At 40.3% G+C, this 14,469-nt stretch overlaps 1 protein-coding gene across 1 annotated transcript in view; it reads right to left on the bottom strand.

Moving 5' to 3' along the window:
- The window catches only part of LOC137983612 (uncharacterized), an 85,799-nt gene that overhangs the window by 42,996 nt on the left and 28,334 nt on the right, over positions 1 to 14,469 (bottom strand). Inside the window, exons 24-33 of the mRNA XM_068830760.1 lie at positions 13,431 to 13,938; positions 12,234 to 13,027; positions 11,807 to 11,980; positions 8,977 to 9,231; positions 8,162 to 8,617; positions 3,657 to 4,895; positions 3,323 to 3,445; positions 2,670 to 3,050; positions 1,834 to 2,247; positions 1,132 to 1,515 (exon numbers count right to left, since the gene is read on the bottom strand). Coding sequence (XP_068686861.1) covers positions 1,132 to 1,515; positions 1,834 to 2,247; positions 2,670 to 3,050; positions 3,323 to 3,445; positions 3,657 to 4,895; positions 8,162 to 8,617; positions 8,977 to 9,231; positions 11,807 to 11,980; positions 12,234 to 13,027; positions 13,431 to 13,938 — 4,728 coding nt within the window. The remainder of the gene's footprint in view (positions 1 to 1,131; positions 1,516 to 1,833; positions 2,248 to 2,669; positions 3,051 to 3,322; positions 3,446 to 3,656; positions 4,896 to 8,161; positions 8,618 to 8,976; positions 9,232 to 11,806; positions 11,981 to 12,233; positions 13,028 to 13,430; positions 13,939 to 14,469) is intronic.

Here is a 14,469-nt window from a genome sequence, read left to right as displayed (position 1 = left end):
CATGCTTGAAAAACCAGTTTTACAATAACTGCCTAAATTCTCGCACCCTCATTGGCTACCCATCAAGAAGATGAAAATTATAAGCATCTAACTGGTTTATACTTTGACACTGATCGGCCCCAGACCTTCAAATCCATCTGTGTCAAATGCCACCGATGTCGGCCAATTTCTTCACTTGGTGCCGGTCTCTGCTGTTAGTGTCACGCTTGTAATCAATGTTTATTGTAATTTGTTTAATTTGTTATTTTTTGTACTTTTGTAATTTTTCAGTACTTATTATTTCTTTGGGGTCTCTGATTAGGAGCTCACGCTCTGTTGAGGCTACCCTGCCTTTTGGCCAAGCTTATAAAAAAAATAAAAATAAAATAAGAGTATTCTAATTTCTGTAAAAAATGAAGTGACGTCAGTTTTTTAATGTATCTCTCTTCTTACAGTATTGATGATAAATTGTGTCAAACATCGTCAAAATGGTTGTGGAAATCACGAGCAGGTGACATCAATTTGTTAATTTGCAACTCTTATTTCCCATGGTTCATGTATGTACCTTAATTTATCAACTTGTATCATAAAACAAATTTCCATGTTTCACTCCCCATCAATACAGCACCATCATTTCTTTAAAAAACATCCGTGTTTAGCTGGACAACCCAGGCCTGGGTTGCGTGAAATACATGTATGGTTAGCACTAACCAGGGTTAAATACCAGGGTTAAATATCATGGAAATGAACTTTATTTAAGTGTCTAATCTTCTAGCGCCGTAGGGCACTAATCGGGGACACTGTAAATTAAAAGTAACAAGTTGAAGGAAATCAAATCAAATTTTGGTCTTGAGGAGAAACCAGAGTACCCGGACAAAACCTCTCGGTGCAGAGTAGAGAACCAACAAACTCAACCCACATATGACACCGAGTCTGGGAATCGAACCCAGGCCACATTGGTGGGAGGCGAGTGCTCTCACCACTGCACCATCCCTGCACCCCAACATATAGGTTTTGATAGCTCTTAACAAATGGTTAGCGCTAATCAGGCATCGAGCAACCCGCCTCAGATCAAGACATGTAGAAAGGTGACAGGTGGTCACAGTCATATTAAAAACTAACAGTTAACATAAATGTTGTAAAAAAAATTACCTCCATCTGGAGTCGGTTTTGTGGATCCATTTACACAGTGCCACCCACCAAAGCAGTCTGCAGTTGGTGCACTCAGTCCGGAGCCTTCACAGTACTTGCCAGCAGTGCAGAGGACACAATTAGATTTCTCTGTTTGCCCAGTCAACTTGTTAAATGTGCCCTCATCACATAGTATTGGAATACTTGTATTCACAGGGCAGTACCTTCCAGGCGGACAGATAGTTTCATTGAAGGTGGAAGCGTTGGTTGGACAGAAATAGCCAGCAGGACAGGGTTTACAATAAGTTTGACCTTCTTGGTCTTGATAACTTCCTGCTGGACATGGCTCTGGAAGAGTAGATCCTTTATGACAGAAGTGACCAGTTGGGCATTTGCCACCAAAACCTACAAGGAAACAGCAGTCAAACATTATTTTTTTCTGTGGAAAGAAATGATACCTCTGGTGTGAATCTAGACCTTGGGTACCATATAAATACACCACTGTTATAAACCACTAGAAATTACATGAGGATGTATAGATGGTTTTCAGTCACATGAAGAGGCGGCCATGTTGTTGCACAAAACAATAGAAAATTATGTCTCGTGTTTTGCATTATAAATGACTCAAATTCCCAATTTCTCTATTGTTCTGTACACCAACATGGCCGCTGTGACGTCAAAACCATGTATAAATTGCAAGAAAGAAGTTGTGAGACTGTTCACCTGTATGCAGTCCAAGTATGGAGCAGTTGCCGAGCAAAGATGTACCGTTCACTGAATTTATTGGATCAGGCTTGTCTACCCCTGACTCACAATAAAAACCACCATAACATTCGCCAGTTGGTTTGGTGGCATGAAGCTCTCCACAATACCTTCCACCAAGGCAGTCCTCACACTGTGTCACCAAGCTAAGATGAGTCATGTTGCTGAATGTTCCACGGGGACACGATTTCCAATCCAGCCCAGTTCTTGCGGGGCAGTAGTAACCCCTTGGGCAGGCGTGATATCCTGATTTGGGATCACCCGCAGTTACATTTTCAGGGACACAATAATATCCTGCAGGACAGTCTTGGCAACTAGATTGCTCTGTCGCATTGGTGAATGATTTGGCTGGGCAGTCCTTTGGAGTGGCACTTCCTATAATGCATGATTACATGTACATTCAGCATACTGCCCACAGGCCCTCCTCAAAAAAGACACCATATTTCACATCACTCCAAATATACTCACCAGAATTCCTTCTCATTGAAAAAGAGAAATTTATTGGAAAGAATCACAGGACATAGAATTGATGGCATATTACGCCCTACTTCACACAAACAATTTTGTTGGGACCCAAGTTGCAAATTGCCTAGTACAACATACTCTTACTTTTGCTTGGGTGAAAATGTTCCAATGACCTCGTGCGATTATAGAAAGCACAGCATTAAATTGAGAATGCTGCCAGTGTAACACATATTGAATAACATAACTGGCAATGCAAAAACGTTCCTTGCAACAAAGTTTCAAGGCAAATTGAGTGAGATTGTAACATTGCACTTAATTGGCCCAGAACTCACCTGTGGGACAATGTAGACCAATAGGACACGACACAGCATTATCAACACTAGACCCATTAGGACAGTAAAACCCGGCTCTGCATTGTCCCGAGGGGTGCGTTCGTCCTGGTTCAAAACAGTATGATCCAGCTGTACAGTTAATACACTGCTCAGCTTTCCACAAGCCAGTTACATTAGAAAATGTACCAACAGGACAGTTTTTTGGTACATGAGTGCCAGTTGGACAGTATTTTCCGACTGGACAGACCTCCTCCTCAGCACTGTCAGAACCCTGGACACAGAAATAACCTTCCTGGCATACCCCTGTTTCATTTGTTTGACCAGCAAACTGGCAATAATATCCTTCTGTGCAAGGGGTGCATTGACTAGAGTTCTGCAAACCTGAAACAAATCAGAATGTGACAAAGACTTTTTATACCGTATTTTTGTACTGCACAAAATGACAATAAATTTTCGGGAAAATAACATAAATTATACTAATAAAAGAAAATCAGGGTGTCCCTTTTAGATGTTCCTTCAATTGCAGAAATGAAAAAATCTGTCAATTTTTTTGACTCAAGACAGGTTCACCTCTAAACGTGTTTTCCTTAGAGTAAAGTAAGATTACCAAACCTCTGAATGCATAAACAAACATGAATGCATGCTTCATTTACCTGATGCATTGCTAAATGTTCTGGCTGGACAAAGTTCTGGTTCATCTGTGCCTTCAGGGCAATATCGTCCTGGTGGGCAAATGTTTGCATCACTTCCCTGGTTGGGAGTTGCTAACCTGGCACCTATAAGCACAAGTAAAAGATCCTTTGTAGAAAGATGCCCAGTCAACCAATAAGAACCGATCACGATGCAAGATAGAAGGAAATGAGGGATGCAGTGGAGTTTAATTTGCTTTTTTTGCCTATCAAGACCAAGTGAAATTACTTCAAGGACTTAACTTGAGCAAAAAAGCTAAAACCCAGTTTGCTACACTCATGTCTCTCTAACTATTACCTGTTTTACAAAAGTATCCAGCACTGCAGAGAGTCTTTGGATGAGTTAAACCAGCCTGGCCACAATAATAACGTGGAAGACATGCTGTACATTCACTCTGAATTGCTCGTCCAGTCAAGTTATTGAAAGTACCAATTGCACAAGGGAATTCTTCAGCAAAACGGGTCCCATTAGGGCAGTAGTACCCCTCTGGACAAATGAATAAAGTGTAATTCTCCACTCCACCAAAGGTTGCATTGCAGTAGAATCGTTCGGGACATGTCTTGCAAGTGTCTTGTTGAAGTTCATTTTGATAGAAACCAGACTCACACTTTGTTGGGCTTCCAGAACCTGCAGTACACTTATGTCCACGTGGGCAGACATACAATGATGGTGTGCCAACTGACTGTCCAGCTGGACAATAGTATCCAGGAGAACATTGCCCATCAGGAGCAGCAAGACCAGATGAATTGCAGAAGGAGCCATCAGTACACAGAACACAAGCACTTGCACTAGTAGCTCCATCACCACCATAATATGTCCCTGGATTGCAGGGTATAGGGTCAGTGGAGCCTTCAGGGCAGTAATGTCCTTGCGGACATTTGCCACCAGTTTCGTCAGAAGGTGTAGAACTGCTTGCTCTTAGTTTGCAGTAATATCCTGCAGTGCAGTTCCCTTTGGGTTCAGAGAGACCTGCAACATCACAGAACTTGCCTCCATCACATTCTCTTGGATATGAGGAGCCCTCAGGGCAGTAATAACCTGGCTGACACTTTCCTCCCCGAGTGGTAGTCATGTTAGATGTTGCACTCCCGTTACACCACCAACCAGCACTACAGAGCCCTGTTGGCCAAGAATTTCCATAGCCTTCACAGTAGCTTCCTTTAGGACATGACACACAAGATGAAACAGTCTTTTGTCCTGTGAGATTGTTGTAAGTACCGGGCTGACATGGGAACTGGAAGGGTTGAGTTGTGTTGATTGGACAGTAGTGACCACTCGGACAACTACTGTTGATGAATGTGGCTGCTCGTCCCAGACAGAAGAAGCCAGATGGACAAGGCTTGCATTTATCCTGCCCACTCTCGTCATTGTACGTTCCAGCAGCACAGTCTTCAGGTACATTGGAGCCCGCAGTACAGAAGGTTCCTGGTGGACAAATGTCACCAATTCCAGTGTACTGACCAAGGAATGTAGGATTGGGACATGAACTGTTGGTTTTATTGTAGCCATCAATGTAAGGCTTCCTCACAGGAACACCTGCAATGCAAACAGAGAAGATGATCATTAGAAAGAAGGGTAAACTGGGAAGTACACTGAGTTGCGGTACTCTATAATATAAAATAACAACGCAATAAAGCAAATGTTTTAAAATAGTGTACTTAATAAAACAGGTACTGGTAGCCTTTGTGTTTTGTACAAGGTAAGGCAAATTAAAAAGATGACTTCAACCAATGCCAACTTTTCACCATTACAGTCTACTTCACATTTCTTTACCATGATGTTGCGGATTTCATTGGGAAACTGGGGACTAGGTTTATACTGGGTTGATCTGCTCAAAGTCTGCTCAATTATTATCCATTCCACTTTTAACCCACTTAATCATAGAAAGCGCTAGGTTGATACATCGATACTCTACCTGGAGATGAAGACTGTTTCTACAACTAACTGAGTGTGTAGAGACACTGAGCTCACTATTAATATTTCTCAAGTAAAGCTATGATCCTCACAGTTATGAACGCAATTTTTTGCAATTGCGTAAAGAAGCCTGAAAAATTCAGGACTTCAACGGGGTTTGAACCCGTGACCCGTCGTGTTTCTGTGACCCGTGTTCATATATGATTCATGTCATATATCATTTCATCATTGATTCATTCCTCACGGGAACATTGGAACCAACAAATGACCAGCTCCCAACGTCAGTGGCTTCATAGATCAGTTGGTTAGAGCTGGTCGGACCAGTATTGTGAGGTCATATATGGGTTCAAACCCCGTTGAAGTCCTGAATTTTTTAGGCTTCTTTACACAACTGCAAAAATTGCATTCATAACTGCGAGGATCATAGCTTCACTTGATTTCATATCCGCAGTTCATATATGATCCATTTCATACAACACAAATGTATATCATTACGTGGAATGCCGAAGGCATCCACGTCTTAAAACCGGGCTGGAATCTTTTTTTTGTTGGTAGTCACAAATGTGCATACCCCACGGATTTAGAATTAATCTCCGATCGGGTGGACTGATTTATTTTCCCTACGGTATTTACAAACTTCCCTGCCTCGACGAGAACTCCCATACTTCCCAAGCCTTCACGATTTTTCTCTGCTAGCGCGTTAGACCACTCGGCCACCGTGACACACTTCCGTCAGATTGGTGAAAGCAAACGTTTATAATAGAATCTTTCCGCCCGCCATGATTGTTTCAGTATTAAACTATTCGATAAAGTGGATAGATGCTTTTTCTTTGAGAAAGGCAAGCTTTAAAGGTAAGGAGAATTTTCTACGTTATTTCTAGATCTTGCTTCGTACTTGTGTGTTCCACTGTGAACATTATTATTTTGCATAGAACGAATACTTCATTAGAAGCATTTTGCATAGAACGAATACGTACTCCAATATTTCTTGGGAACCAGTTTGTTCGCCGTTTTGACGTAGAAAGAAAATAAGAAAATAGCTTTGAACGGCCAAACAAGATAAAAAATGAAATCAAGTTAAAAAAAAACGAATTAGCTATCGCCGTCTCGAGGACTTCGCAGCCGTCCCCCATCCAAGTACTAAGCTTAACTTCAGCTGACACTTGGACTGGCATCAACAATGGTGATCTTTATGTTAAATTCGCACATAGATCTTGTCGAACTTTATAACACTTGAAAGAAAAAAAAACGCACTAACAAAAACCAGGTGTTATGCCGTCATTTTGTCACAGATGTATCCTTTGTTTCGTGAGTTGTCAGTAAACACGCAAGGTATAACTTGATCACAGGCGGCCGCTAAAATTGATGTCACTTCCGATTTTGCGATTTTAATTGAACTCTGATGGAACGTAACAAAAATCTCCCGAAATGTTTTTCGCTGATGGCAAATTGTTTTATTCTCGATGGACACTTCCTAAAAGTTCCTTCTGCTCTCCTTAAAAACTACATATTAATATTTATTTACTTTTCGTCAATATTTGTTTTGCATAAAGCAGGCTAGCAAAATCTGTACCTTGCTTTGTTCGCATTTTTGAGCGTTAAAATAGAATTTTTAGGCGTATGTTCCTGACAGCAAAAGTAGCATATTTTAACGTCCCCCATCCAGATACTAACCCCGCTGCAAAGGGAAAAAAACTTTAGTAACATTGGTCTTGGAAAGGTGTCAGGAGCTCAGAGTACACGCTTAAGCTTGTGGTGAAAAAGAACTTGTAAATGATCAACATATCGGCTTTGAAGCCAAATGTTTCTCGATTTCCTGTTATTTTCTTCAATCGTTCTGGGCTTAGTATTTTACTGAACCACATGTCTTCTTAGAGGGTATATAGCAAAGATGTCTACCATGGCACCGTAATGATTTACGATACCAAACAATGTCGTGTACTATCAGAGCTACATATTGTGCAAGGACTTGAATCTCCTGGAAAAAACAAAACGCCGCTCAGTTGACAGTTATGGAAAATGCGTTCTTACTTTAAAAAATATCCCGTATCTCCTCAATTCTACCAATTCTAAGTTATTGTGGAACGTTACTGAAATCAAGATTATGGAATTGTAAAATTAGAACTTTGGACTGGACTATACAACACGCAATTACGGAATTTTTGAGCATTGAGAGAAATAGAGCACGGATGTTGTCTTCTTGTCTTCGCCACGGCAAATTTATACAGTTTGCAAGGAACTACAGAACCAGACGTCGATTACAGGGCCCGGTTGTTCGAAAGCCAATTACCTTAATCCAGGATTAGCGTAAACTTTTGTTTCATGTTTTCAACTTTTTGGTCACAGTTTCCTTTGCTTATTTTTGTTTTTCAAGATTGACTTCTTCTAATGTAAAGTTTTTCTGAATATCAGCCTTGAACAGCATTTGGGAGTTGAGGATAAAACTCGTTTTAAAACCCAGTTTCTGAACAACTGGCCCAGGATGATAAGTTGTTGAACTGTGATTTGTAATAAGTTTTTCGGATGATTTAAGGCTGATCCTGTAATTTTTGGATGAAAGGAGTTAACGAAGCAAGTAAAACTGTAGGATTTGAATTAAGTCTCCTTCCAAAAAATAAATAAACAAAAGATCCCGTATCCTGATAACCTAATAATAGGGCTTCGATGTTTGCATTTGCAAATTTAGTAACATTAGTAATGAGTTTTTACAACAAAAAACTTTAAGTTATATTACAGATGTATCTTTCTAGCAATCTTTCGCCATTTTCCGAAGTCTACCTGTACTTGAAGTTCACTGTAACTGGACAATTTGTGTTAACTGTTTGCGCATTCCACGGATACGCCCTTGTAGGCGTCTTGTTTCATCATTAATATTGTTGTTTGCTTACCTATTGTGCAAAAGTATCCTGGTGCACAGAAATCCGTTGGAGATGTAAGGTTCCTTCCATCACAGAATTTACCAGCATCACAGTCTTTACATTGTCTCTGGTTATACAAGCCGAGCCTGTCACTGTAGGTACCCGCTGGACACGACTGCCAATCCAGGCCGGTTCCTTCTGGACAATAGAAACCTCTAGGACAAATGCGATATCCAACAGATTCATTTCGATCAAGTTCAAGTGGGAAACAGTAAAAGCCTTCAGGGCATGGATCGCACTTGTCTCTGCCTGATGAATTTGTGAATGATCCTGCTGGACAAGGCTTGGGTCTTGAACTACCTTTAGGACAGTGAAATCCAATGTGACATTCATATGGATCCTCTATAACTGAGCCTTGTGGACAAAAGGAACCATTCTTGCAAGGATTGGTTACGTCAGGAAGTCCTGGGGCAGAACAATAAAACCCTGCCAAGAAAGAAGAATCAAACCATGAAGATTTTACAACATCAAACTGACCTAACATAAGACAACCAAAGTTCACTTAACTCCTTGAGTTCCAATAATTTGTTGCATTACACTAAAGCAAGTTTATGAAAATTAATGAAAGTTGGAAAGATAGTTGCTGTTGGATAAGCAACTGATATTAATAAGCAGTTGCAAATCGTTTAAATAGGTACTAGAGACCTCACCCTGCCCTCAAAAACAAAACTTTAAAACCATGATTTGCATGTTAAGCAAGACTTCTGATGGATGCCATTGTACCTTCACCCGATGACCTAATTCCCTCTTGACATGCAAAACAAAAAAAGGAAAGGAAAGCCGACCTGCAGTGCAATTGATGCAGTCCTGAATACTCCTTCTAGTGAAGTTTGGCTGGAAGGTTCCAACTGGACACAATTTGGGTTCCTTGTTTGTTCCTTCACAGTATGTTCCAGGGGGACAGGCGATCTCCCCTGAACTGGATGAACCTGGCGGACAGTAATGTCCGGCATCACAAGGTCCAATGGGGGCATCTCTTCCAGGCTGAGAGCAGTGAAAACCAGCTGTACAGTTCCAGCATTCACTGACATCCTTGTAACCTGAATAATGGAAAGATTACATTACAACAAATGTCACAATTATGTAATTGAAGAGATGATTTTTTTCCAATGATGATTGGAGGATACTCGGAAGTATCTGAGTGCTCCTTGGTAGGAGTTCAACCTACATGTAAGACCTTCCAAAGAACCATTCTTGCAAGGATTGCAACCCTAACAGAGTTAGGGTTAGGGGTTAGGGTTAGGTTTGTCAATCAGACAACAAGTTGCAAAAATAGTGGAGACACTTCACCTTCTTGGGGTGTAATTAATTTCCCTATTATCTCTCACACTGCAGCCCCCCTCCCCCCCTTATCAGTGTTGCTAGCAAGACAAAAAATGTTGGGAACTTAAGCAGTCAACATTGAAAGGGGAAGAGGGGAGAGGAAGTGGGAAAGGTTTAAATTCTAGATACGGCAGGCATTGGAAGCTAGAAAAGGTGTTTTTTAATGAAAGTGTCTCAACAATTTTGCAACTTGTTGTAGCTTAAAAACTCTACAAATGAGCTAAAGGGAACTTCTGGAAATTGAGCAACTAAACTTGGTTCAGCAGAATAACTGGGCAATAATAACAAACTAAGGCAATGATGATAGCACTTTTCATAACAACTACCAAATTTCCAAATTGAGTTGACAATGGGTAGCAGGCGAAGGACAACTGAGAAATCAGAGACCCAGGAAGGAATTGAACCTGCAACCTCTGTAACACCAGTCAGATGCTCTAACCATTGAGCTTATAGAACTCCCAGGTTAGTATCTAGGTCACATATTTGTATCAAATTTCCTTCATGCTTAGACATGAAGCTGCAAGCTTCTGCAATAATTTCTTGGGATTCAAGTACTTATTTCCTCATGTTGTAAAATTTAACTTTACACCTTTAGCATTAAACAAATTAAGCGTGGTCTTTTAGCAAAGAGGCAACAACACAGAATTTTTAAAGTCTTCTTGTACTGTTGAGTAATGATTTTGGAAGTTCTAGTTTACAGTCCTGGACCCGGTTGTTTGAAAGCTGATTAACTTAATCCAGGATTAGCTTAAGCCTTTGTTTCATGTTGTCAATTTTTTGGTGAAATTTTCTTTTGCTTACTTTTGTTTTTCAAGAGCAACTTCCTGTAATGTAAAGTTTTCCTGAATATTAGTGATGAACAGCATTCGGGAGTAGAGAAATAAACTCCTTGGTTAATTTGTAATCTGGGATTAACATTAATCTGCTTTTGAACAACCAGGCCCTGTACTTTTGTACTTTTAAATAATTACTGACAGTACGACAACAAACTTCAAAACTTAACGCAATTCAACCTTCACCCAATGAGTTGTCAACTCACCCTTTGACTTTCACTTGGAAATCAATTTTTGCATTTTCGATATTGTTAAAAAACGACTTGACATCAGGCTTCTATGGGTCAGTCCTCTTCGCACTGACACATTTCAACATAACCTGACTTCCATTTGTTAACCCATTGATCCCTGGAAGTGAGACAGATTTTACTCTGTCTAAAGTTGGATGATTTTAGATGTCAATGGAAGGGTGGTTTAGGAGTGAGTGGGTTAAAGTAGTGCCTTAAACAACCACTCCTCTCAGGATGGGGGGGGGGGGGGGATCCAGGGTTTTTCTCTTCCAGTATACCAGTTGCCCTGCACCCTCCCCCTAGATCCACCTCGGCCTCTTTATGCATAAGCTTTCAGGGACAATGAAACACAATCAAAAGAGATAAGAAGCAAAAAAACTTAACCAGGACTGTGGAAAAAATAATGGCAGTTGCATAGTTTAAAATTAATTAGCGTGAAAGTACTGGCATGTATAAGTTGCACCTTTTTTCTCAAAATTCAAATCAAAAATTGAGAGTACTGCTTATCTACAGAAACATCTGAGGTTGGAGTTTTCTAAGGCCTAATTAATATCTTTAACTTAGGTTAAATTGCAACCAAACTAGGTTATTTTGTTTCAACCTGGACCAACTTGTTTCAACCTCAATCAGGTTGCTTGAACCGACAGGTCAATTTGGAGCAGGTGCAAAACACAGGTCGCAGGTCCCTGTTCTACCAAATAATAAAAATATTATCCTAAACATTTATTAAAGCTAACCTTAAGCCTAATTAGGCCTAAAAAAAGTTTTTAGGCCTAATGTTAGCATTTGTAAATGGTTAGGGTTGTTGGTAAAACAATGACCTGTGACCTGTGTGACCTTGTACCTGCTTCACACTGCTCTAGGTTGACTGCTGGAAGCACATTGTTGTTGATCATTGACATCAAGAGAACATTTTAAGTTTTTCACAGTAAACTCACACGATAGGGGCACGACAAGTAAAATTTCGCTATCTAGAGAGTTAATTGATGTGAAAGCTCATAACAACACCGTGTCAGTGTTTTGAAACCATACTTATTTGCCCTTGTTTGATTAATATTAAAAGCTTCATTGTAACTTCAAAGTTTGTCGTCTCTATTTTTTTTTTTTTGAAAATGCGAGCTTCCAAATTGGGGGTGTGGCTTATCTATGAATGCAGCTTACACATGGACTTTTACAGTAATTTTTATTCATAAAACCTTTAGATAACTTTTTATTCTTCTTGTGCTCACCTGTGTCATTTCCAAATGTTCCTAATGGACAGTTGTTGGGTTCTCCGGTTCCTTTTGGACAGTAATGTCCCACAGGGCAGATGTTAGCGTCTTCTCTCTGGCTGGGCGTGGCAGATGTTGCATTACGCCGACAGAAGTAGCCAGCAGCACACATTGTATTGGGCAGTGGCATTCCTGAAAGAACATGTACACAATGTCCGGTAATTAATAGGAACTTTCAATGGTAAACCTTGCTGAAGCCACATAATAATTTGATGTAAAGTGCACCAGTTTGTCATGCTTAAAGTTAAAAGCAGCCCTCCCAACAAAATCAGTCTTTTAATTCTCAGTCTCTGCTTTTTACTACAAGGTGACCAGGTTTGTAGTAAAGAAGATTACACATAGCCAAAATTAGACAATTGATTAAAAAGTAATAACATTAGCAAACCTTGAACTGGACAATAAAATCCTGGAGAGCAACTGACACAATCTTGGATCCTTGTTCGCCGTGTCCTATTGTTGTAGGTTCCAGATGGACAAGGAAACTGGTATGGAAGCGATGTTCCATTAGGGCAGTAATACCCTTGTGGACAAGGTCGTGACTCATATTCTGAGTTATTTCCTGGGCAATAATACCCTTCCAAGCATATCAAGCTTTCACTGAGCTTTGGAACAGGACAATATTGTCCTGCAGGGCAGAGAAGTGGTGCCTTTGAACCTTGAGGGCAATAATGTCCAATTGGACATATACCTCCATAGCCTGTTTCTCTTCCGTCATAGTATGGACAAGAGTCATTATAACTAGATGCATTGTAGACTGTAATATTATCACCAATAGGATCTGGTCTGTCCACACCATAAGCACACCAGTGTCCTGGTGCACAATCACCAGTGTAGTTGGTAGCATGTTCATAGGCACAATATTTTCCTGGGTCACATGACTTGCATTGTGAGACTTGTTCTAATGTCGTCTGTGCACCATAGGTTCCTTTGGGGCATGGTTTTAAGTCAATACCAGTACCATACGGGCAGTAAAAACCTTGCGTGCAATTTTGTGGAACACCAGCTATCTTGCAGAAGAATCCAGCAGGGCACAAAGAGCATTCCTTTGCATGGGTGGTCTTTGCAAAGCTGTTGTTTTGACATGGAATGGGCTCAGATGTCCCTCCTGGACAGAAATGTCCCACAGTGCAAAAACACTGCTGTGGATCTTTCACTTTGTTGCCACCTGGACAATAGTACCTTTAAAAAAAGACACTTAACTCAACATCATGCCTTCCTGTCCAAACCAAGAAAGTTACATGTACACCGTAAACATACAGTTACTGATTAACCTCACAATACAACAAGAATTACTAAAACCAAGGGGTAATGTGCAATGACATGGCAGGTTTTATGCCATACAAACAAATAAAAATAAGTGATGAAGGTATTGGTAAAAAAGCAAAAGAAAAACGAGCTAAAACCTTGTTTTGTTATTTTTATATCATAACAATACAATGTATGCCACTGTTTTAATGGCCATGCTAGTTTTCTCTAGTCTCTTGTAGCTCTGTGGCAGTGTGTTTCAGTAATTAAAATGTCTTAGGTTTGACTCCTGTGAAGGGCTTTTGGATGTTTATTTGAATTTGTGTATGTAACTTACCTTTCTGCACAAGGACCAGTCACATTAGTAAGTCCAACACCTTGGCAGTAATGTCCTGGAGTGCAGTTAAAGCAATCGCTAACCGAAATACCCTTTGTGAGCCCTCTGAATGTTCCATTAGGACACAGTTTGGGTTCAAATGTTCCCTTGGGGCAATATCGTCCAGCAGGACACTCTATCTGGTCTGCCCGTGATGCCCCCGTGGGGCAAAAGTACCCCTCTCTACAAGGTCCAGTTGGCTCTATCAAATTATATGTTTCACAAAACTTTCCAGCCGTGCAGTTTTGACATTGGTCAGTTGAGAAGAGCTTTGTCCTGTTGCTGAATGTTCCTGGTGAGCATTTCTCTGGCTCAGCTGTTCCAGCAGGACAGAAGAAACCAGTGGGACATGGCCCTGCATCCGTATAGTTGAATGTTCCAGGTGGACATAGCAATGTTGTGTTGTCAGACAAGGTGGTAGCATCATAATCAGGTGTTGCCACAGTTGAGCCACTTCGGCAGAAGTATCCTGCAAATGATTACAAAAAAAGAGATATTATGACACACCAAGATGATCTGGTAATTGGTGGGGTCAATGTGAAACTGACCCAGCAAGTGCCATAGCAAAGGTTATCTTAGCACATTATTTCTTTTAACTTCTGAGGAGGTAAAGGGTATTTAATTAAATAACCTGAGCTTAAATTTAATGCCAGCGGTTAATTTTTTATTGGAAAGACCAGACATTATACTTTTCCAGGAGATGTTGTAATCCTTAGATTCAAAGATTCCTCAGTTTCGCTGTCTTTTAGAACAATTTCACGTGCTTACTAAATGTTTTAACAAATTTGATTGCCTAATTAATGAGATGCTTTTTATAAGAAAATTTAAACCATCCCTAAACGTGCAAACGGACTCAATTCACACAAAGGTATTCACTTGAAGAACTTGTGATCCTTTGTTATTATGCTAATTCGTAGAGACTATAGAAATCAAATCTTCACATTACTTGCACACTTTGCCTTGAGAATGGTGTCATGATGACGCCGAAACGTTGGCTTTC

This window comes from Montipora foliosa, chromosome 13 (assembly GCF_036669935.1).
Source record: "Montipora foliosa isolate CH-2021 chromosome 13, ASM3666993v2, whole genome shotgun sequence".
Taxonomy (NCBI): Eukaryota; Metazoa; Cnidaria; class Anthozoa; order Scleractinia; family Acroporidae; genus Montipora; species Montipora foliosa.
Note: the sequence above shows the minus strand (reverse complement) of the source record. Positions and strands in the feature narration are given on the sequence as shown.